At 35.7% G+C, this 24,815-nt stretch overlaps 1 protein-coding gene across 22 annotated transcripts in view; it reads right to left on the bottom strand.

The window, feature by feature from the left end:
• The window catches only part of Qtman (queuosine-tRNA mannosyltransferase), a 462,684-nt gene that overhangs the window by 146,678 nt on the left and 291,191 nt on the right, over positions 1 to 24,815 (bottom strand). For 16 of the 22 annotated variants that reach the window (XR_015445963.1, XR_015445964.1, XR_015445957.1 and 13 more), the window contains one exon: positions 4,442 to 4,690. The exons of the other annotated variants lie outside the window; for them this stretch is intronic. Coding sequence is in view for 11 of the 16 variants with exons in the window: in XM_087197546.1 (XP_087053672.1) it covers positions 4,442 to 4,690 (249 nt within the window). In the remaining 5 variants the exon portion in view is untranslated. The remainder of the gene's footprint in view (positions 1 to 4,441; positions 4,691 to 24,815) is intronic. 22 annotated transcript variants of the gene reach the window in all.

Here is a 24,815-nt window from a genome sequence, read left to right as displayed (position 1 = left end):
ACATCTTCCAGATAATCTCATGTATACCTCTTGCTTGCATGGCTTCTTCTGGCAACATAGTATATGTGATTAGTATTATTTATCTTAAATAGTTACACCTCAATTCCCCATTCTCTCTTAATTTCCAGTGTTTTGGCTTATATACAGTGCTAATTTAACTGTTTACTCATGTGAGTTTATCTTATTCAGTTTTATAAAACTCCTTTAGGATATACTCCTTCCAAAAATATCCTCCTTGGGACCAGGGATTTAGCTCAGTGGTGCTGCCGCCTGCCTTGCAAGCGCAAGGTCCTGAGTTTGATCCCCAGTACCAAAAAAACGGGGCGGGGGGGCTGGGGATTTAGCTCAGGGGTTCATTCACCTGCCTTGAAAGCACAAGGTCCTGAGTTCAATCCCTGGTACCACCCCCCCAATCCTCCTTTCCAAAAATTTAGTCTTTATGAATGTATAATATATTGTCCAAACAAATGTTTATCAAATCTACAGCCACCCTTGCTAGATCCATCCTTGCTGGATTGAATGTCCAGTAAAAGAATGAAAAGCCAATCTAAGTGGAATCATCCAGTAATTATAGAATAGTATGTTACAAAGGAAGATCCTAATTAAAATTTTCCCAGTAAAGGAATAAGAAAAGTCACATAAAGTTGTCAGAAATAGACAGGAATCAGACTTCAAGAGAAGTTCAAAAGGCAGAAAACAATGTAACATGACCTCAACTTCAAAGGGAAATGATTTTCCATGAGAGTTCAATACTCAGCCAAGTATCAACCAGCAGTGAGGAAGGCTGAAGAAAGGCTCAGAAATGAAAGTTGTTAAAGATTTCTGGTTCTCAAGTATCCTTTCCCAAGGAGATACTGGTAGACGTGCTCCATTAAAAGGAGACTGTAAAGCAAGGATGAGGAAGATTCCAGGGCACAGTTGACTCAAAGGTCCTGAAGCAACCAAAACAAACAGAAGCAGGAGACTCATGGTCTTCAGGAAGGTGGTATCCAAGAAAACACCCAGGAATGAAAGATTTACTGATGTGGCTGATCATATTATGAAGATGAACTGGTGCTAATGACAGACCTTGGGAATGAATTGTGATAACATAGAAATCAAGCTGAAAGAGCCAAAGCAATATTTACCTACATGAAAAATGAAGAGTTGTTTAGGAAAGAAAATCTAATCACAGAACCCAATGAGGCTCAGCAGGAAACACTTTTTACATGATAAAAATAATATAAACCCATAATATTTACTTAACAAAAAGTTAAGATATAGTCATGTTGGAAGGCTACGAAAATGTACATGATTTCATATATTACAAGAGGGCTAGCTATAGCATCATTTTCAGTGGTAGGAAGTCGATAGATAGCTCATATTTACAAATTCAATAACACGAAATAAGAAATGATGAAAGATTTTGTCAGTGGTAGTCTTTGAGGAGGATATGAGTCTTAGAGGACTGGGGAAAAGATGTTGATTTTTCTTATAAATCTCTTTTTGTTCTGTCTAAACTTTTAAATTAAATACATGCATTTACTCTGAGAATTATTAATTTTTATACTCTCCGGAAATTTAATGGAGAAATCTCTTTGAATGTTGCTCCATATGTTTTCTCTAATTTTTCCTTCTGGACCCCAGTTAGACATATGTTGGATTCTTATATTTCAAAATCTTAATATCTCGCCAGGGATTTAGCTCAGTGGTTTTGCCGCCTGCTGCGCAAGCGCAAGGACCCGAGTTCAATCCCCGGTACCAAAAAAATCATAATATCTCGACCCAGGTGTGGTGGTGCATACCTGTAATCCCAGCACTCAGAAGCGGAGGCAGGAGGATTGCAGTGAGTTTAAGGCCAGTCTCGGCTATATAATGAGTTCAGGGCCAGCCTGAACTAGAAAGCAAGACCCTGTTTCAAAACCCACCCCCCCAAAAAAATCTTAATATCTCTTTCCTATTTTCATTCTCTTCCTTCATTTTGGTAAAGAAAATGTGGAAATCTACTTTTATGTATTGCTCAGCATGCCTAGAAATATATAAATAAATAAATAAATAAATAAATATATATATATATATATATATATGCCAAAGCAAGTCAGTGGGAAAAGTTGTGAATCTAAGTTTGATACCACTTTTTAAAATGAAACAAAACAACTCATCAGTTCCCTAAACTGTAAGATACAAACAAGTACTTAAAACTATTAGGTAACCAGCATGTATGTACACTGTCCACTCAAACTCAAATCTCTGCTCTTATAGGAAAAAGAATTAGAGGAAAGATAAGACATTTAAACATTATATGGCTGATTCTTCCTCTTCTAACTTTTTAAAAGAAAGTATGTCAGTTGTGTACAGATTACAGGAGACTATGTTCCTTTTTCAGGATGTGCTAAACATTATTGTGAGGTTCAATATTATTTGCAGAGGAGGTTTTTACTTTCTACCCTGAAATGTCGTTTCTTTGAAGAGTGGAAAAATAGCACTTTCAGTAGAGACTTATCAGTTCTATTAAGTGTTCTTATGGGTTATGAGCACAGAAATATACAAATATTTCTTTAAAAAGTGAACTGGATATAAATTGAAACTGTGTATATTTAATTTTATGATAAATGTCCTAGAAAAAAAGTACTTATTCAAAGAAATTTTCAAATAAAAGAAAAAATATTCTATTAAAAAGTAATTATTTTATAATTTAGCTATATTACAAGTTTGTGTCATGTTGGCATGGGCTATTGTAAAGTATTGCACACATCACCTGAGCTGTCAACACATGCCCTCATTTACAAACATTTAATACTTCAATAATGTTTGCCAGGATGTAACTGAGTCCTAAGGGTATCAAAAGCCAGATTATTCTAGAACTGAAAGTTAGTTCAGGAGTACAGATAGCAAATGGCCAGATGGCCCTGCAGTAAACTGCTGAAAGTCATTTAAAACCGATCCATGTGTAGAGTCTTCCAACAGAGAATTGCAGGCAACAAGCCAATGAGATACCAAAAGACTTGTTACACTATCTTTGTTAGCCAGAAATAACATTTCAATTTTATAGAACTTCAGTTATAACAAATCTTAATTTTTACTTCCATATAAATAAATGAGCAAAATCAACTCTATTCCCTAGCAGGGTTATGGGCCACAGTAGATGCTCAATATGCAGTTGCTGAGTGAATGAGAAGGAAAGGGTTATGCATACACTACTCTATTCTCTTCTGTGTTCTGTTTATATATACTGATGTGTGCTGTGGGACTGTGTGTATGTTTTATTTAGATGGTTTGCATATATGAATTGGAAAGAGGTTAAGATTGGTTGAAGGGTAATTATTTCTTGATGGAGGAATATTAAAAACTATAAACAGGAAGCTATTGCTTAAGCAAACTCAGCTCTTCATTCCTGATCTACAATGCAAATAGTATATAAAATAAGGTTTCAGTAAAGAGTGACTGTCACATCAACAGGAAAGACAATGAAGACCTGCTATGCAGTATTATTAGGTATATTGAATTTGTTGTCAGTAAGATCAACAAAATACTCCTTTGAAAGACTACACACTGTGAAGAAGAAATAGCTTTGCAATACAAAACACTCTTTTGATAAAGTTTTTCTCATTGGACTGTAATAGGGTGATACTGCTAGAAAAAAATGAACATCAATTTATTCAAGGCTTGGGCTACTATTTAAAAAATAATACACTAATCAGAAAAGCATCTGTGATAACTGACAATTTATTTATTTTTTCATAAATTGCCCACAAGAAAACGTTATTTATTATATATCATTGATGTGAATTTACAAAACATTTTAACACTGCAAATATTAGAAGTTTTAAGATTGGGCATGGGAAAAAGTTTAGACTCTACTACAATGCTGCTGGTATACATCTACACAAGGCCTCTTAGTGTCATCAATCAATTGGAGGTAGGAGTTTATCAATGAATTGCTTGACATCCATCATTTCCTGTTGACACGAACTACACATCATGCTTTCATAGGTTTTGAAGGTTACATTGGCTGGATTTACCAACGATTTTAGTTTTTCAACAGTAAGGGAACCAAACATTAGGGGAACTAAAGGGTCGCAATCTCCATGGCACTGGAGAATAGAAATATCTTTGTTAACACCACTGATAGGACCCTGCGGAAACGAAGACAGAAGTGGAAGTCAGCAACTAAGTGCAGTGACACCCGCCAGTTTCTGCTGTGTGGTTAGAGCAGTGTATAAAGATAAAGCTCCTCTCTGAGAAAATCCTCCCAAAATAATTCTGTTAGAAGGAATGGCATTCTTCACCTCTTGCTCTATTAAAGCTTTTACATTTTCTGCTGCCCGTTTAATTCCAGGTTCATCCTCCTGAGAAAGCCCAATGATATCAAACCAAGAAGGCATAGCCATGCTCATATTTAATGTTACAGACATAACTGGCGCATGTGGGCGGATATATTTGATATGTGAACTTCTGATACCTGCAAAAGGCTTCTGCCCATCCATGCCCAGTATCTCCCAATCCATCAAGGAAAATAATCGCGGCGGTGGCTTTCCGGGAGGCGGGCATGACGGCTGGCATCAGAGCAGACATATTATTGCCCCAATTCCACCGGTTCGGAGGACAGCGCATCGGAAGCGGAAGGGAGAGCGTGCACTCCGCCACAGCCCAAGGGCGTTCAAGCAGCGAGTCCCGGCCCCCCTCACCCGGCGCGCTCGGGCACGTGCGCCTGACAATTCATTTTGAAAGAGAGAGAGAAAAAAGAGAATGTTTCTATCATATGTTATCTCCACATCACAAAACAACCTTTGGCCATAGCACTTTTTCTTACCTCCTTAGCATTTCTGCTAAGATTCTTTTTAACAAGGATTAATATCTATAAATGCTAACCAGAGTTACTGGGAACATCTTTGCAGTATTTACTAAAGAGAGAAATAGTAGCCTATCACAGTATAACAGCTTAAATAATAGGTACAGATTGGAGAGCAGGATATTCTCATGTGCTCCAAGAGTGCCCTCACAGAAATGGCAATGTCTGCCAGAGGCGGAGCCTAATATCTATTTCTCTGCTTAGATTATTGCCAAGCTGCCAAGACTTAAAAGTCACCCTCTTTTCACTCTTAGAATACAGAAGGATTCTTGGGAGAAACTACTGCCTGCCTGCCTTCAATATGGGACAGAGATCATGGTAGTGGTCCTAAGTTCAATATGTTGAAGGCAGGAGACTAAGTGAAGATGTCTACATGGCAGGGCAAGTAGAAAGGGCAGCATGGAAAGCTGCCTGCATTCATACCATTTGGCAGGGAGGCAATACCTGATATTTTTCCTGTGGGCCTGGTTGGGGAGGGGGATCAGGGCTGCATGATATTGAAATGATTATGTGTAAGAACAGTGCCTTCAGGGAAAAGGGCATACTCCCGGGGCAAGAACTGAAAGGAGATGATTAGATAAGGTTTCATCTGCAACAGTTACTTTTGTGTGCAAGATCTACACAGGAGTGTCTCCAAAGAACTCACTTTTGTGAGTTTTTGCATTTTGCAATTGTCCAATGAAGAAATTCGACACTCAAAAGAGATTCTCGGAAAGCACAGCCCCTTTCCTCCATCCCTCCTCTGATCTGCTGTTGCTGGAGCTTGAAGGGTAGAAGGAGGCACAGCTGGAAGGGTATGTGATTGGTGTATAGGACAAGACGGACCCTATAGGTTATGACGGGGAGGAACTTCATTTCTCCTTCTACTACTGCCTTTTTCTTTCTGTTGGTGACAACTTGGGCAGATACCAGGTTTTCTGGCTTAAGATTATTTTCTTCTAGTACTGTTAGCATTTTTTACTCCCTCCCACATTTTAATCTAGGAATAGATAATACCTTTTTAAAATATGGCACTAAAGGTAGAAAACATAAAAGTAAAGAAGAGATTCATCTGTATAAGACTAATATATCAGAAGCTTCATAAATATAACTAAAAAGCAACCTATACCAGTATATGGAATATCTGAAACACATACTACGGGTAAAAGCTATTCAATTAATTCTTAGAAATCAGTGGGGCTTGCTATTACCAGGTTATATGAACACTGCTACTAACTGACCTAGTAGTTATGTGACTTCAGGTGATTCAATTTAAATCTATGGGCTTTGGTTTTCTCATCTATGAAGGGGAATTAATACCACTACTACCTACACAGTGGGTTATGGGGGAGAATTAAATGAGCAAATTTACATAAAGTGCTTAGCACACTGTCCAGCTAAGTATTTGTATTCAAATAAATGCTATTTTTAATCTTCATAATCTTTATCAAATCTCCAAGTGGCAAGAGGTGCATAATAAGAATTGATTTATAAACATTTTTCCTTTATTTTTTTTCTGTAGAGTCATAATTTTCCACATGAGCACATGTTACTTACATGGGGAAAATATATCAACTATTTCAATTTTAAAAAGAATAACATTTGTGAGCCTCTGTCAACTTTTCAGAGTAGGGAAAGGCAGCTGCATGTTTATTACTTGAGCTAGAGGTGGTTATCTTGCTCAGTTTTGTTATATGTAATGTTTTTCAAGAGTTATTGAATAGGCAAAAATGATTCTCTTCCAATATAGGCAAGAGCGATCTGGTCATTCATTGATAGAAATAAATATCTGAGCACAAATTATGTTTCCACTGATCAATCTGTATACATATAAGACATATAAAAGGCATAAAAGCTTTAGAAAGTATTTTCATGAATAGAATCAAACATTTTATACTGCAGTTTATGACACATTACCACTTGGGTTTTAGTTGTTTATCATATCATTTACCCTAATGAAAAATTACTTGTAGGACTCAGTTTCTTTTACGGGCACCGCTATTTGTTGTAGGCACAATTTCACAAAAATACGGCAAATGGAAAGATACTGATGTCATTGTTAAATGAAGCAAAACCACATGAGAGGCCCTGGCTCTGGTGCTCATTTAAGTTAGATGGAAGTAAGAGGAAAGAAGTTCTAGGATGTATGTGTCATAGCATTTGAAATGGCTGCCCTCCACAAACAAGCCAAATTTACAAGAGAAGAACACATAAGGTAGGAGGGGTTTTCAGTTTTTAAACTACATTACTAAGTACACATTTGCTTCTAAACTTTAAAGTAGTGCTGAATCGCATTTGGATAGAGTTATAGCACTGCTTTAAACACACACGCACACCCAGACACACACACCATGGAGGTAATCCAGTTACTCCTGCAGCACAGATGTGCACAAGAATGCTCTAAGTGATTAAGATAGGGCTTTAAAGTTAGCTAATTAGAAACATTTCCCTTTCTGTGATCAACACTGATATTAGTTCTGAGTTCTGATTGGTCAAATCTGAAATTTAAACTTAGACGTAAAACTTAAGAGGAAGGGACACCCTTTGGACTGGCTCTGGGGCTGTAAAATTGTCTCAGTGTAAGGGCCATCAGTTTCTAAGCACCTTCTCACAGTCTAAACAGAAATAGATTTCTGCTCACTAGTAGAGCTTCTTGTAAATAGCATTTATCTTTTCTTAGAAGGAATAATAACAAAAGCCATAAGTGTAATAGTTACAAAAGTATCTTGACAGAAAGAATCACTATCTTGTAATAGCAACCACCCCACTCTGATTAATGACACAATCCTTTCTAAAAAGGCCACAGGACTGTTGAGGGCAAAATATAATAATGTACTGGAAGCTGTTTGGCGTAAATCTTGACACAAATAGTTGCTTAATAAAGTTTCAGTTTTTCAAAATGAAGGTGACTGCTGGAGATTGAATCTTGGTAGTTACACTAAACACGTACTTACTTTAAAGTCCACATTTTATTTTCACAAGTCTTAATAAATATCAGACTCTCAACTTCCGTGGTACACTGGAAAATATTTCTGCCATTGGAAAATTTAAAGATACAGTCAAATGAAAGTCCCAAAGCTCTGAGGAAGCTGCTTCCTGTTAGCCTCATAACCCCTGACCCAGGCCAAAACCAGAGAGAGTACAAGGTCACTCCAAGTCTCCTGGGACCACGTGGACAAGATCATGCTTCCACTGATTAACAAAACACTCTAACTTCCCTGGATTAATAAAAAATGGATCAATCTGGTCATCTAACACATATATATTGCTTGCTACAGACTCCTTCTTTGGAGAACATATTGATCATTTTTGTCTGGTAATACATTAAAGAACTTACTGGTATTAAAGGCAAAGAAATTTATGTGCAAAGCTATAGTCCTTCCAACTTTATTTATATTTTGTTCACAATTCCACAGAGGTTGATAACAATGGAGAGAGAGGTGGGGAGAGAATATCAAAATACATTTAGAATCAAATTGCCTTGGACTCAAATTTCAATGTCAACAAGCAACAGGTAAGTAACCTGCAACCGACAGAATAACTTACTTGATTCTTCATTGTTTTATTATTAAATGGGAACAAGCTCCTGGGATTGTTTTGAGGATTAGCATTAGGTGAAATGGAGTATGTATAGATGATGCATAGCACAGACTGCATCAATAAATCCTTTTCACTCTGAGAGCAACTGTTCTAGAAAGAAAACATACCTGCTTAGCATGGACAATGTGGTAACTGATGTTTTGTGTGTCGTAATTAGAGGGAAGATGTTCAGAAAAGCCTCCAAATTGTTTGGTGATCCAGGTATCTTATCTTTATTTTTACATATGCTTTAAATGGCTTCACTGAATGCCTCTGTTGCATTGATGGCTACAAATGACAGCAGGATCATGCTTCAAGTTTGCTGTTAAATAACTCAGATACTTAGGAACTGGCTATTAAAACATGACAGCAAAGCTTGGGAGATCAGGAATAGGAGAAAATCTTACAACTAGAAATTGGTATCAAAAGTTTCAGCTTTAAGAATGCTTTCCTTTCTTCTACCCTTATTCTTGGTCAAAAAGGCTACCAAATCACAGTTTGTATGTGAGTACTGAATAGTTTTCAAGTAGGAAGATAGGTTATCTTCCTATTGTGTTACTGTCTATGTTGGAGCAATAAGACTATTTTTGCTAATACTTCAGAGAAAGCAAAAGAAAAATGTCACAAACTTATTCTCTTTTTCCACAATTTGTGTTGATTCTTTTTATTTTTGTTCAATTGACTAAGGTTATACAGGTAAAGTACAACAGCAACTTCATCTTATTTTGGGAAAATGTAAGTACTCATACATTCAGCAGGTTTTCAAAACCACAGGGCTTTAGTTTAATGTTAGAATTATGAGAATGAGTTGAGTAGAAAAAGCTGCCTAAAGTAGGTGTGCATTGTTTCACAGAAATAGATATCCTACACAATAAAATCTGCTTATGATGCCTTTTCTAGACTACTTTTCTTCAGCCAGTAAAACTCGATGGAATAGTTCCTTGTAAGTTTAAACTATGGGAAAGTGAATTATTTTTAAGACATAAGCATGTATCATACATCTCTAAATCACCAATCATTGACCAGAGAAACCTGAAGAGCTTCAGGGAATCCCTGAACCTCCTCTAATTCTAAGGAACATGAGGACCACTCTGTGTGTGTGCGTGTGTACGCGCGCGCATCTGCCTATTTTTTAGAAAAGAACTCATAGGTTTCACCTAATTTCTAAAGAGATTTATGACAATGATAGGTAGAGAACTTACTAATCCATAAATATTTCATAAGACTACTCTTCTGCTAGGCACTATGCCAAGCATGGGAGCACATGGAAGATGTAGTTTTTAACCTTTGAAGTTTAGAGTCTAGCAACTGTTCTGAAAATGAGTCCTGGGGTGGAGAAGAAGTATTAGTTTGAATATTTTATGAACTTCCCTTCTCTCCTAATCCAACCCTACCTTATCTAAATCTTCTCAGATTTCATAACCTCTTTGGTACATATATATCCCGTATTGAATACCATCACTCCATCTTCACTCAACTGGTATAAGCAATCAAAGGTGCTTTCTCAACTTTACCCTAACAGGTTCAGTTCAAGGCCTAACTTCCAGATCCTTGTCCATGTCATGTTGATTGCTGGATTCATATGTCTTTGGTGTTTCTTCTCAAATAAGAATCTCTAGAAAGTAGAAGTCAGATGTTACAATTAATATTTTTGTTTATGTTCCTGCCCAGGTTGAGTCTACTCTAAATGATAATCTGTGTCCTGCTAAAGAAAATAAATTCACTTAAGTGTGTCTCTCTGACCTAGATTCAAACAAAGGTAGGAGGTCTTCTTAGAAGGAAAGCAGAAAAAAATATGTTGAGAGTGTAGGGGAAAATAAATGGTAAGAGAAGAGTCAGCAAAAGAACACATGCCAAGAGAGACAGGAAGAGAAGTGTGCAACTGGAAGAACACCAAAGGTGCTGGGCTCTCCATGTAGGGTGATTCCAGAGACACCACAAAGCTCTAGGAGTATTCTCAGATCTTAGGAGGTAGGCACAATGCTGTTGCTAATTGATGTCAGAAGAGAATCCTCATGGAACTTGTTCATTTCTGTGAACAAAGCTGTAGCAAAGCTGTAGCCAAGCTAAGTAAGAGGCATGTTGTCTTCCTATGGCATGAATCTTAGTGTGAGTTGGAGCCTGCCAAGACTCATAAAATGTACCCACTTCTATTCTGAATGTGACTGCCAGAAAAAGCTCATAATGCTATAGATGTTACTGTTGTTGCACATCAGAAGTTTTAGAATACTAGGGAGTTTTAAAATACTATTGATATGTAGGACTCATCCTCTGAGATTCTGACTTGGTTGAGCTAGGATTAAGCCAAAGAACTATTATTTTCTTTATAGCAGATATCCGTGAATGTGCTGCCAGATTTCAGAACTGCTAAAATTGCCACATGGGACTTGGGTATGGTGGGATGGTCTAGTTGGTACTTATCCCCTTTTAAAGTGAAGGTCACACCTTGAAAAAGAAAATAGGATATAAGAAGTAAACAGATTGCTACATGGACAATATTAGGAGTCAGTTTCAAATCCTTCAAATAAAAGGTATACCAGAGAAGATTTGTTTTTTATGAAGCTGGGAAAGAATATGCCTAATTTGCCAACATCAAGGCTTTAAACTAAATTTTGGAAGATGGAAAAAAACACAAATATGCAATCATAAAACCTGAAACCATGGAGGATAAAACAAAGCTTCAAATGGTAAAAATTCCCAGAAAGTTTCAAGGAAAAGTTAAAGGGCTGTCAACAGGGATAAAAACTTTGGGCAGAAATATTCTGTATATCAAGAGAAAAAGCCAAACAAGATGCTGGCTTAACTGGGAATTTGCATGCAAGATAATATGCTCTTTATTTTATATTTTTTAAATATTTTGAGATAGGTTTTGCTAAGTTGCTGAGGCGCTGAGGCTGGCCTTGAACACTTGTGATCCTCCTGGTTAAGCTCTCTAGTAGCTGGGATTATAGGAGTATACCACTATGCCAGCCTTAAGGTGGCATGCTCTTACAGTGTATGTTTTACTTGTAATATGCTGCAATGGAATTCAGTTACTTACTTAAATAACTTAAACTCCCTAAGCTTTAGTTTTCTGACAAGCAAGACAGAATTACTGTTAGCATTCATAGAGTTAGTATCACATGAACTCAAAGATGTTAATAATCCAGTACTAAACGTGGCACAGAGTAATATAGTTAAGAATAAATTCTAGTCAGAGGAAAAACTCTGTTTTAAAGAAAAGAGATTGGTTCAAGTGATATAGAGAGATCTATGTGTATCACAAAGATCATAATGTCATGGTTATCTGTTGTGCAACCCAAGTTAAAGCTCTTTGGAAGAGAGAGAGAATGACATACACGTATATATATTTGATAATGCATTCCCCATAGCCAGGCCAGGTAGAGGGAGAGGATATGGTTTGGGAACAGAGATTATAAAATTGGCTCAGAAGTCATATAAGGTAGGGATGGGAGACATCACCCATGAGGATACCATCTGGAAGTCTTGGTTGGCAAAAACACAACACTGGCTAAATTCTTGATTTACTTTGCTAAGAGTTTAAGCTCTAATAAGGCAGATGATGCAAGTAGATAAAACTACTTTTCTGGATTTAAATCAGACAAAATCAGAGGTGGGTTAATGTGGGATGTGGAAATGATCAAGAACATAAAAGAAAAGTGGCCAGTTAGCATGACAGAACCCTTAATAACTCTTAATAACAGGGGGAAATGGAGACTACGTAGAACTCGGTAAATGCTTAGGTTACAGAAACATTTCAACAACCTGAAAGAGAAAAGATAAGTATTATTTCATGTAAAAACTGTGGACAATACAAAAAAATTATTAGTTAGTAAATAATGGCTACTTCCAGAGAAATATTACAACAAAAATATAAATTTCTTTTCTGTACACTTTTAACATTTCTGACACTAAATGTATGGGGATTTTCCCCATTGACAAAATCTCTAACATCAACTCTGTATCCTACAAGTTGTTTTAATTCTGCCACTATTTACCTAGAGTTTACATCAGGTCTTTCAGGTTGAGGGCTCAGACCCACAAGACTACTGCTATGGTTTAGATCCAAGGTGCCCCCAAAGTCTCATGTGGTCAGAAGTGGAGCTTTTCAAAGGCGTTTGGATCATGAGGACTCCAACTTCATCAGTGGGTTAGTTCACTGATGAGGTAATGTGATGGCATTATTGGGAAGTTATGGAAACTTAAAAGGTGGGGCCTAGTTGACAGGTGTAGGTCATGGGGGTCTGGAATTGGGGACCATATCTTGTTCTTATTTCCCTCCTCTCTGATTCTTTTATTCTTTCTGCTGGCTGCCAAGAGGTGAATAGTTTTCTTCTGCCACACTCTTCTGCCCTAACATTTCTGCCTTGACATAGGCCTTAAAGTAATGGAGCTAGAAGCATGGACTGCAGCCACTAAAATCATGAGCCAAATAAATCTTTTCTTCCTTAAATTGTTTTTCTCCAGTATTTGGTCACAGTGAAAACAAAGGCTAATACACAAAGCTATCTAACTTTGAATGACAAGCTGGGGTCTCATATACTTTTGAGAATAGTAGAAATTGCAGGTTCCCACACCCACTCTTTGGGTTTGCTAATTCCTAGGCTCCTCACAGAACACAGGAACACAGTTTACTTACTAGTTTACTCATTTATTACAAATGAACATAGGAGCCAAACAGATAAGATGCAAAGGGTATGCTACAGATAAAGAGCATGGAGCTTCCACACCTTCTCTAGTTGGGTCATCATCTCAATACATCTTTGTGTCCCCCAACCTGGAAGTTCGCTGAACCCTGTCCTTCAGGTTCTTATGGACACCTCATTATATAGCTATAACTCATTAAATCACTGGCTATTAGAAGCCCTTTTCTCTCCTGGGAGGTCAGAGTAGGCATGGGGCTGAAAGGTCCAACCTTCGACTCACGCAAGTTAATGCATTAACCTAACTTAGAGGGGAGCTAAAAGAGACTTGCTAGCAATTAAAGACACTACTCTCACCTTTATGGCTCCTGTCATTCAGGAAAATCCAAGTATTTAAGGAGCTCTGTGCTAAGAACCTGGGACAAGGCTAAATATGTGTTTCTTAGTATATCACAACATCATAGGCACATAAGAAAGCAGTAGAGTTGAATAGGATAAGTGAAAGTGGATGCAAACATACTGTAACAGGGCTGCTCCTTTGGAGTTGCCCTTCAGACCTCTGTAACCCTTTTGTTGAAGGAAAACTCCATGTAGATGATTAAGTTGTTTACTACTGAATCCTTCATTAGATTTACAGAACCCAGAACATCTGATGACTTTGTAACATCCCTCCTTGGTCTTGGGGTCTACGTACTATGTAATACACAGCATGTAAATTCAAAAAAGAACTATAGGACCTGATACAAGAAGGTTAAGGTCCACTGTCACGTTGTGAGAAGAAAAGGCACACCCTGGAAGATGAGGACCCTGCTCAGCACGGTCTTCCTGCCTTGCTCCCTTTCCCCTCATGATAAAAACCTTTTGGGTCCTTGACCCTTGTGAGATAGAGCTTTGGGATGATAGCTCCCCTACTTTCTAAAACTTGCCAGCCTTTGAATAAACTTGATTCCTTCCCACCCATTCTCCTTTCCTGAAAACTGGATTCTGAGAGATGGGCAGCCCAGAGTTATCATGTTAACAGTGTAGTTAGAGAACAAAGCTAAGGAGGAACATTCAATCAGATATTTAGAGTTTTTCCACTATTAGAGAATCTACTTTTTCCCTGCTGCTTGTTAGATGTTCAAGAAGGTAGAAGCAGAGCAAGTTAGAATAAGTGAGGGCATCCTATTTTGAAGAAAAATATATATGACTAATCATAGATATCCCCTGAATGATCACTAGGATACCCAACAATGAAAGATCCTGGGGCTATTTTTTAAATCTCTCATTGTGTTAGAATATAGTTCTGAACACAGAAAGGCCAAGTTGAGCTTCTAGGAGAGCTGGTGTTCCAGTCACATGTACACACACACACACACTCCTCTGGTTCTGTGTTAGTATTTGCCTGCCTGCTGCATCAGTCCGAGTTCCTAGGGATGAATTCATCCTGATCATGTTGGACTGCAGCACCTATCACTAAGCCTGGTGCTGAAATAACTATTCATTTGTTTTATATTGGAATTAAGACATGTCAATGATCTGTCTCTTATGCCTCATTTTTAAATTGAGGTTGCACAAGAATGAGAGTAGAGTCACTGGGTGCCACTTTTGGCTTTATATTCCATCTCTGGCCCATTTCTTAGGATATTCAATTTGAAAATGGAAAAATATTCTAGTTTTTAAAATTGAAGCTGCTGACATCCCTTATCTCACACTACTAAAACCACTATAGCCTATATGTTTCAATTTTTAGCACAGTTCAATAAGTCAATGTTGTTTTAAAAATGTTTCCATTTCCTTCAAATTACCTAGAGCCATTGTTATTATTTTATAATGTTTTATTTTGTTTTAAGGGAGCAAAAGGTTGAGAGTGACTACTTAAGTGATGGCCTGAAGCAAATATGCTTTCCTTGAAGTCTGGTCTCTTAAGTATATTACGAAAATTCACTGACAAATAAATTTATCCATTCTGATGAACAGCTCAGCCACACCCTCCAGTTATCTGTGATGACATACAGACAAAGGAAATGGTTCTTATACTCAAATATAACAAAAATATTCTACACTTCTTAAAAACACACATGAGATAGCTTTCATTTCCTTAACCAACAGTTTATGTAACTTAAGAAAGCATTGTAATTTTAATTAACATTAAAATTTAAAATTTTTAAAAGACCATAGTTATTTTACACTCAGAAAATACCCACTGATAATATGTATGTCAAATGCAAAGAGTATACATAATAGTTATCAAGTCAGAAAGGAACTTGTGAAGCCTTTGAGGTACATATCTGAAATTTCAATAATAATGATGTAAGTAAAAGAAAAGCTTAAACATTCTACATTTCAACAATTTTAAGAACAGAACTGGCTTATACCCGAGTTAGACATACACCTTAAAAATGACGTGTCACATTAATTTTGTTAGATCATATTTACTCTGAAAATTCAGATTCTTTTTTATCCATTTAAGCTTTTTAAATGTATCAAGAGTCAAAGAATTGGGTATTTGAAAGCAAAAGGGACACTTTAAAACACCTAGCTCTTTCTTCTTTCACTGCATTTTTTTTTTTTTTTTGTACCAGAGATCGAACTCGGGACCCTCTGCTTGCAAGGCAGGTGGAGGAACCACTAAGCTAAATCCCCTGCCTCACTGCATTTTTAATTAAAATAATTTTCATTGTTTAATTATTGTTAATTTTACGATAGCAAAGTATGGAATTTTCTGATTGGTAGAAACCCTTCTAATCAGGGCATTTAGAATTGGTGTCTCATTTAACTGGACTACCTTTGTATTATATGAAATGCAGAGGGAAATGCTATCAAAACATTTAAATAGTTAAGTGACTTTATGAGAAAAATAGTTCCAAATGCTTTCGAAAAACATTCCAAACTGCACCAAAGAACATTATTGTAATAGTATGTTTCCCTTTTGCCTCCATTATTTAATTAAACTTGCCTCTCTTAAAATGATACTTAGATAAGAAACTTAGGTTTATGTAATATATAAATTGTTTCAAAAGGGAAAGCTTTGGCTTCATAATTATTATGTCAGATTTTTTTTCTTTTCGGTACTGGGGATCGAACACAGGACCTTGGGCTTGCAAGGCAGGCATGGTGCCACTGAGCTAAATCCCTGTCCCTTCATAATTATTATATAGAGAGAAATTCCAGATAATTTGTATCAACAGGTATCCCAATTAATTGACAAAAAATATACCTAAAGATCAAAATCTTTTTGATTTGTTTTTGGAGCTTTTGGGTAGAACTTACATTTTGTCTTTAAGTTATCCAAATTACATTTTATAATTCTATAAAATCTAATACTAAATACAAATAAGATTTCATACAATATTTAAAAGATCTTTCATGTTACATACCTTAAATATACGAAATAAAATTTTTAGAAATTAATAAAACATAAATGGTAACTATTTTTGATACAGTACATATAAGCACATGTACTGTGCATATTTATTAAAGTAACAAACTAATGTATTTCTGTGGGTCCAGAATAAGAATGAACCATAATGGCATTATTACCATTGGGGTCAGCCTCATGATGGTTCCCATGTAACGGTGAGCTATTTCATATCAATTGAAGTAGGCTCTTCTTGGGGGTAATTAGAGGTAATGTTTTCAATAAATAGCTTCAAGGTAGAAACAGTCCAAAAGTCCATCAATGGATAAATAAATAAATTCTGATATACACTCGCTATAGAATATAATTCACCCATAAAAGGGAACTGACTCCTAATACTTTGAAGGTTATGCTGAGGAAATCAAGGCACTATTGTGATTCCAATTAAATAAATAGATAAGTCCATGGAGACCAAATACAGATTGGAGGTTGCTAGGGCTGGAGAGAGGAAGGAATGAAAGAAACCACTTAAAAGGTAAGGGGTTTTATTTTGGAATGATGGAAGTGTTTTAGAACTAAACAAAGTGGTAACTATACAATATTGTGAATGTATGGAATGGTTCACTTTAAAATGATTAATTTTATGTTATATAAATATATACATATCTATTTTAATATGAAAACTTGAATTGCAAATATTTTGTCTACTTGGTATGCGACGTCCTAGTGCTGACTAGAACATACAGAATATTCTACATGTGGATGCACCCTGTGCGGTGATATCTCCCTCAGCTACCACTGAATGCTGCCTTATCTTCAGGACTGTATATGGTGGGGTGTGGGGTATGCACCCTAGGCACAGGGACCTATAAGTAGCAGCAAATGCACATGTGTCATGTAAACCAAAAGGAGATGTGGAAGATCATAATGACAGAGACAGAAAACAAACACACACCTAGGACCACACCATTCTATTTTGAAACCTGAAGAACAATTTTTCTTAAAGTTGATTCACAATATTGCACAAAGACATGTGTTTCAAGTAACCATCTCAAAATGTAATGCCTAAGGCAATTTTTTCTACTTTATTAACAAACATTTTTAAAAACATGTAATTCATGCAAGCAAAAAGAGAAAAGGACTCTGGAATCTTGGCAGTTTCGTGAAACATATACTGGAAGTACTTCATAACAACCCAATGGCTCAGTTATTCTTTTCAAAATTTCTTTTGAAAATAGTACTTCAAAAGCTAGACAATTTTAGATTAAAAGTAGGTTCATTTGTTTTCATGTTAGAAAAATTGAAGCCTTGGAATTTTATAAGCACTTGGTCCAAATTTTAGTGTTGCCATTTACCATGTACACTTGGTCAAAACAGCAATCCCTCTGAGTTTCTATATCTTCACCAAGATAATTCTGTTTACACTTTCATGAATTAAATTTTAATAGCTATGCCTGGCACATGGAAAGTGATTAACCCCATTTGCCTCTTTCCCTACTTAAAAAATATTTCTTCATAATCTATTATTGTGAATATGCATATAAAATCAATAAGCAGGAATGATTTTCCTGTGCTATCAGTCTCTTCATTTCATAGTAAATAGAGACTTTGAGACTTATTTCATGGTGTTCATATATGTAATTGTAGGGGAGGAGTACGGGGAAGGGGAGAATTAGATTATTAAGACTATTAGATTATTAAGATATTATTAAGAATACAATTCATTCTAACTCTATAAAATATTTGTTTGGGGTTTTTTTTGGTACTGGGGTTCGAACTCGGGACTTTGAGGCAGACAGTGGAACCACTGAGCTAAATCCCCGGCTCTACAGAATATTTAAATACATGAGGTAAAGTGTTATAATTTTTTTTAAACAATTTGTTCATTATTGGATACCTGTGCAAAAATAAGAAGGATCTACAATGTATCTGATGCTATGTGCAATGAAATATTAAAAAATAATTAGCAGACATTGTTCCTGCTGCTGAAGGAACATGCAGTGTGAGCTGGGGAGGCCAGAATTACAATAACAGTCATAGACCTGTGACAAAAAAACATTATTTCCTTTGGGCTTATAGACATATACATAATTTTAAACTGATAGTACAGAGGAAATTTAGTGTGGATTTCATCCCTTAATAAATTAAACTTTAATTTAATGTCAAAGTTAAGAATGACATGTTCAAATTATGTTATAAAGAAGCACAAAATAGAGACGGCTTATGTGACAGTATACAACATACAGAGGAATCTTTTTTAACTACTTTCTGTCAGAAAAATCATCCTTCTGTCTGGAATTTATGTACATTTTGAGACTCTAGTTAGTGACCAATGGAGAATTTTATACAATCACAGAATGTGTGATTTGATAAGGAACTCAGAAATTATGTACTCTTACCCTCCTCAGTTTTCAGATGTGGAGCCAAAGATCTAGAAAGCATCCTTTCCCAAGTGTTCTGGAAAATACTACTTCCTCAGGATTTTAGTAAGTGTTTCAAGAAAAATCTGTGTTAAATAAGTTTCAGAAATACTGTATTAAATAAAGTCTGACAGGTTCATTTACTACAGGAATTCTCAGAAAGTGAAATATGCAAATGTGTTCCATGAATAGTCACATGGATGTAACTTGTGCAGTGCTACCCACTCCTCTCCCTCTACAGGCAGTGCTTCATAATTTAACTCATGGATAATATGAAGTGAGGTCTGACATTGTGATGGTTGGGATTAGAATCTCACCTTTTGGTGAGGGAGCTTTCTACTACCACTGAAAAGGCCCGAACAGGATAAGTCTGCTTTACCTCCATGCTTCATTAGTTCATTGGTAAATTATATTTCAGGGCAAATCCTTTATTTTGTTTTTTTTTTAATGAAAGAGGAAAAATGTACTTTGTGAAAAATATCCACAAATTAAATATGTCATTTACTCATAGACCCTGGCATAATTCTGCTATATCTTTGGTGTCAACTCATATCATCACAATCTTTTCCTGAGTCTGTTTGAGTCACTTCTATATTCATTTAAGTGGAGTTTTACACAGACTACAAAGGTACAAGAGCAAGAGGAAGAGTAATAATATCCATTTTCAGCACACTGGCCAGCTCAGGCCTTAAATTTCTTTCAATTGATACCATTTCTCTTTTAAAGGTGACCCTGAGGGTTTTAAAGCTTAGAAATTTGTACATTGGACACCACTTGATAAAACGTCATTGAACCTACTTGTATACTTGTGAAAAGGTATCATCAACATGCTTAGACCATACTGTGTTTTAAGAACTATGTGCCATTCTTTTTTACAGTAATAAAAATAGGGCATATGTATTCTCAATTTCAAATAGTAAAGCGTTATGCAAATAATATGTCCCCTTTGCTTCTATGGAATTTTCTTTAAATAGTCCACAAAAGAAATCAAGAAAAGTTGACTTTTTGAATACTTTTAAATTACTTTTAAAGTTCAAAGCAGAAAATGCCCAGATTTCAGTTTTAATTTTTATATGCCTGCTTGTGCAAGCATGCATGCATATGAGTACGAGAACAGACAATAATATCTGTACCACTCTTTGAATAAAACAAAACCTCATGGCTATTGTTTGAAAGAAACTGAACCCTCAAGATTGTCTGACTTTATTATCATTTGCTTCTGCTTGAGTTAGCTTCTGCTTGCTATTGTTAATTTATTTTGCCACTACTATGCCATGTTCTAAAATAAGAAAAACATTTAAATGATTTTTTTTTAAGTTTGCCCTATTTGGAAGTCTAGGACTCTACTTTCTCTCACTCTTTTAAGGACATGTTTCTGTCATCTACTGTGTATACTAAAAGGATCTATGCTAGTGAGCTATATCTGTCACTAAGACCTTAAAAGTTCATGGCCATAAAGATAAGAGGATCTTGCACTAAGGTGTCAGAAAATCCAATTACTGGAACTAAAGAAAAGAAACCAAAAGAAAGATGGGATGGAGCAAAAGAAGAGTTTATAAGCAAAGAAGCTTATGTAGGTGAAAGTCTGGAATCTCAAGAGTCGAAGACTTAACTGGGAAACTTCAAAGAAAGGACTTAGTTATCAGATAAGGGGAAGAACACAAACCTAAATACTGGCACACCTGTCAGCAAATCAAAGCTCATTACCAAATGCTGAAAATGCAGGCTGTGACTATTAGACTCTGAGGAGGATTCATCGTCATTAGCTTTCATTTTGCTTGCATAAATATGCTGAAGTAACATTGCTTCCAAAATATATTTCAATGATATTGATATAATTGAAAATATTTGATTACATTTTTGGTTTTACATTTAGTTTCTCACATAATTAATTAATTCATTCATTCATTCACGTCTTTAAGGAAGATTTTCTGTTCCAGATACTGTGCTGAACATTGTCACTTCCCTTGGGAATTTCACAGTTCTATATACTAAATATACCAAAAACTTCTAAATTTGAGGATTGAGGTGTGATAACACATAACCAGCAATTAGAGTTCAAAAGACACAAACTGTGATGACCAAGCTGAATAGCAACATCTCAGATCATAATAAACAGTAAAGCTAAATTTCTTGGATTATTTTTATACTACCTGGGAAGGTGGCTTCCGACAATATTTTAAGAAATGACACCTCACTGAAATCATTATAGTTTTGTGAGCACACACTTTGAAGGGCAACAGTCATGAGTGAATAATTCAGGAAATACACACTAGTAGTAGCACACAGGACTAAGCTATATAAAACACATTATTATTAGGAGTTCCAAGAAGAGATGACTTTCAGTTGTTGTGTGCTTTTCATTAAGGGAAATTTTTAACAATGTGATTAATACTTCACTTGAGGCTAGATAGGCCAGCTAAGTGGAGAGAGAAATAAAAGGAAGGATCAGGCTGCACTTGGCCACTGTGACTAAAGGCAGTATTTGGTAGGAAAAAACCTGAGGGAAACCATGAGATTGTATATGGGCTTGAGGTTGGGGAACTAAGGAGCCCAAATGTAATTTTACTGCCAATTAACAGAGGGCTTGAATGTGGATGAATAGAAAACTAGTAGCATCACTGGCAGGAAAATAAAAATACAGCAGAAACAAACAATGATGAAGGAAGCAGATACAGACCAAATAAGAGAATAAGATGTTCCTTTTAGAAAGAATATGAACTTTGTATCTTGTCTTGTGAATTCATGACTGTGATCTAAGATCCTAAGTCCTAAAAAGGTAACTTCAACGTACTATCTCCTTTCGGTATTTTTTTGTGTGGTCTCCAGGTTTGTAGAAAAACCCACTTGCCCTTGAAGGAAGGTATTCAAAGCCCCAAGGGACTATACTATTATGGGTTATCAGCTTCTAGGCACAGGCAAATCAAGCTAAGCCTTCCATGACATATAAGGAAGAAAACATCGGTCCCCATTTAAATATCACAGTCACTCTTTTTTAATGACCACAGTTTGGGGTGATTAGTTTTCATATCAATTAAAGTCTTTAAAGTATATGCATTTATACATATATAAGTGTACTTTACATTCATGTATATTATGTATATATGCTTAACCGAGCAGAAAATGGAGAGAAATTTTCTCTAGAAAATGCACAGAAAACAAGTCCTTTGCAAAAGTAGCTTAGCTCTGTTTGCTAGCTAAAACTCATGCCAAAACATTTTCATTTTCACTTTTAGGTAACTGACCCCAAGTACTGAATCACCTATTCTGTTATTAGTTAGCAGACAAATAAATCATTTAAGAAAGGTTGCATAAAATTAATTGAACCAACACTGATTTTGCAAATGGCAAAAAAGTACATTTATATAGCAATACCCAGAGTTACATTACTCCAGAAAAAGGACAATAGCTATGAAAACCTTTCAGGTTTGCCTACATGTCAAATCTGTGAACCAAATCATAGTGTCATATCTCTTTTGATGGAGCAGTGGTATTTGCTAAATTGTTGCAGGAGACAGGTTTTCATTTTTTTCTTTTTGGCTACTTAGATCAAAAGAAAGGTGTACACTTTACTTTTAAGCCCATTACTTCACATAAGCCCAGACAGAACATCAAAGACAAAGTAGGTAGGTTTAACCATTAGCACCAATATACTCCAAAGTTTAAAATTTCTTCCAGATAGCTACCTCACTTTGCAACAGACCACCATTGTGTTGTTCAGTCAGTATTATTCTCTACTGTATTTTAATTTTTACTATACTTAAAAATTTTGCCTACAGCATGCAGGCATACATTTATAGCACAATCCAATATTATTAGAATAAAATACAATTCACAAATACTTCTTTTTAAAGTTGGCTCAGCTGTCCATCTAAATTTCATGAAAGGGAGGAAATGGAATCAAATGCAGTTGTAAATTGTATCTGAGGAGAGCAATACTTCTCCACATCTGAAGTCTATTGAAAGCTCATGAGTAAGAATTTAGAGAACAAATCTTTTCTCTTCAAAAGATGTGTCAGTAGAGAAATTCTCAGAAAACAGCACACAATTCATCAGAAATCATGCAATTCTTTTTCTAAGCAAGATAATAAAAGAAACTTGCTGTTCTGAAATCTTTCCAAATGGAACTAAAAACTAAGTATGTAAAATAATTCATAAAGATTTTGCATTAGAAAATGCAGCATATGTAACAGAGGTAGCAAAAATAGTTAACAGCTTGAGAGCCCTGGCACCATATAATCTAAATGGACAATGGCAAAGTAATTGGTACAGATGAATTGGTATACAGTCTTAGCCTCATGAGTATCTAAAATTTATAGATGAAATAAAGTTGATTTTGCAGAAATATTTGGCAGTTGACTTGAGATTTCCTATCATTATCATCATTAACTAGTAATTCCAAATATTTATTAAGTCTCTAACAATGGCTGTGCACTGTCACTAGTTTATAGAGATTCAAAAAGGCATGTATAGATGTATATGAGATAGCATGTATGTCCTTATGACTGACCCCTCCACAAGGAAGACATGTGGTGATTATTCCTAAATACATGAAATTAAAAGCACATGTTTAGTGTTAAAGAATGGCATAATAAAAAATGATAGAGAAATTCTGAAGAAGTTGTTCTAGCTAGGACTAGGAAAAAAATGGAGTTATCACATGGAGAATGGGGGGGTAGGTGAATTTGGATTTAAAGAAATATACTCTGGTCTTAGGTACAAACTGAGGAGAGAAGGGCATTTTAGGAAAAACTGAACTCTAATGTCTATTACCAGAAATATTTGTGTGCTTAGTTTGAAATCAAATTACCCTCATTTAATCTTCTCAGCAGATGCCTTATATTTTTGTTATTTTCATTAAATAACTTAGTATCTGTTAAATCTCATTAAGTGCATCTGTTAACTGATAGATCCAAGATTTGAATCCAGATCTAGTTCATCTAAAGTTCACGCTGTTTTCCACAAGAGCATTACAGTGCATCAACTAGAAGGTACTAAGAAAGGAGCAAAGTGCAAAAGTAGAAAGAAATGTAGATGTTATACTTGGACAGCCACTAATGTATTGCTTAGAGTTCAAAGTGGGAAAAGTGAGAAATGAGGCAGGCAGAGAGAGATTACTGCTGTAGGTGGCGAGTTGAAGAATATGGGTTTCATTTACAGGTGGTAGTAACTAATGATTTTAACATGATGGGGTTATATTGGATGACAGTTATGAAGGGAGAGAAGGGGTTAAAGCTAGCAGAAGGACACACAGGGACTATTAAATATACCACTCCAAAAGTAATTAGAATTTTTACTATGTTAGCTCCAGTAAGAATTAGAGCCAAGTGTGAGACACATTTTCAAACTGGCTACAGTACCTGGTTGCTATTGATTTCACACTTCTAAAACCATCAAATCTGATGCTGATATAAGCTATTTGATTTAGCAAGTATGTGGAATGGCCAAAGAAGACCACTTCCTGAACACTAAAATAAAGGGCTGTCCTCTAGAGCTATCTAGAGAGAATTATAACCAATCTCTACTACCAGGATTTCCATATGGACTTAAACAAACAGGTGACTTCCTCTCCTATCAAATCATAAAATTTAAGAACCAGGACCAATAAATTGATGTTGAATGATGAGAAATAATGCTAATATTATCAGACCAAATGGCTTCATTAATTTTTATTATAGATGGAACTTTCACATATATTTGATAGGATGAAATATTAGCTAAATAAGAAATTATAAAAGCTAACAGAGTTAGGATTTTTTATTTTGTTTTCACTATTGTTTTAAACTGAAATGTAGATATGATCTACTAATGTATCAAAAATCTATTCTTACTTCTGCTGCACAAGTAAACTATTTTTTCTAGATAGGCATGGGGACTATGTAATATGATACAGCATAATTTTAAGAAAAAAAAGTCACCCAAAAGAACTTTGGTGATTCAACTTTGGGATAAATGAATTTGATTCTTTTAAAAACCTGACAAGATCATACAATGCAGGGAGAAAAACAAAACAAAACAAAAAA

The sequence above is a fragment of the Heterocephalus glaber genome, unplaced genomic scaffold (genome assembly GCF_053883595.1).
Source record: "Heterocephalus glaber isolate CG9 unplaced genomic scaffold, H.glaber_assembly_v1.0 deba00000347, whole genome shotgun sequence".
Lineage (NCBI taxonomy): Eukaryota > Metazoa > Chordata > Mammalia > Rodentia > Bathyergidae > Heterocephalus > Heterocephalus glaber.
Note: the sequence above shows the minus strand (reverse complement) of the source record. Positions and strands in the feature narration are given on the sequence as shown.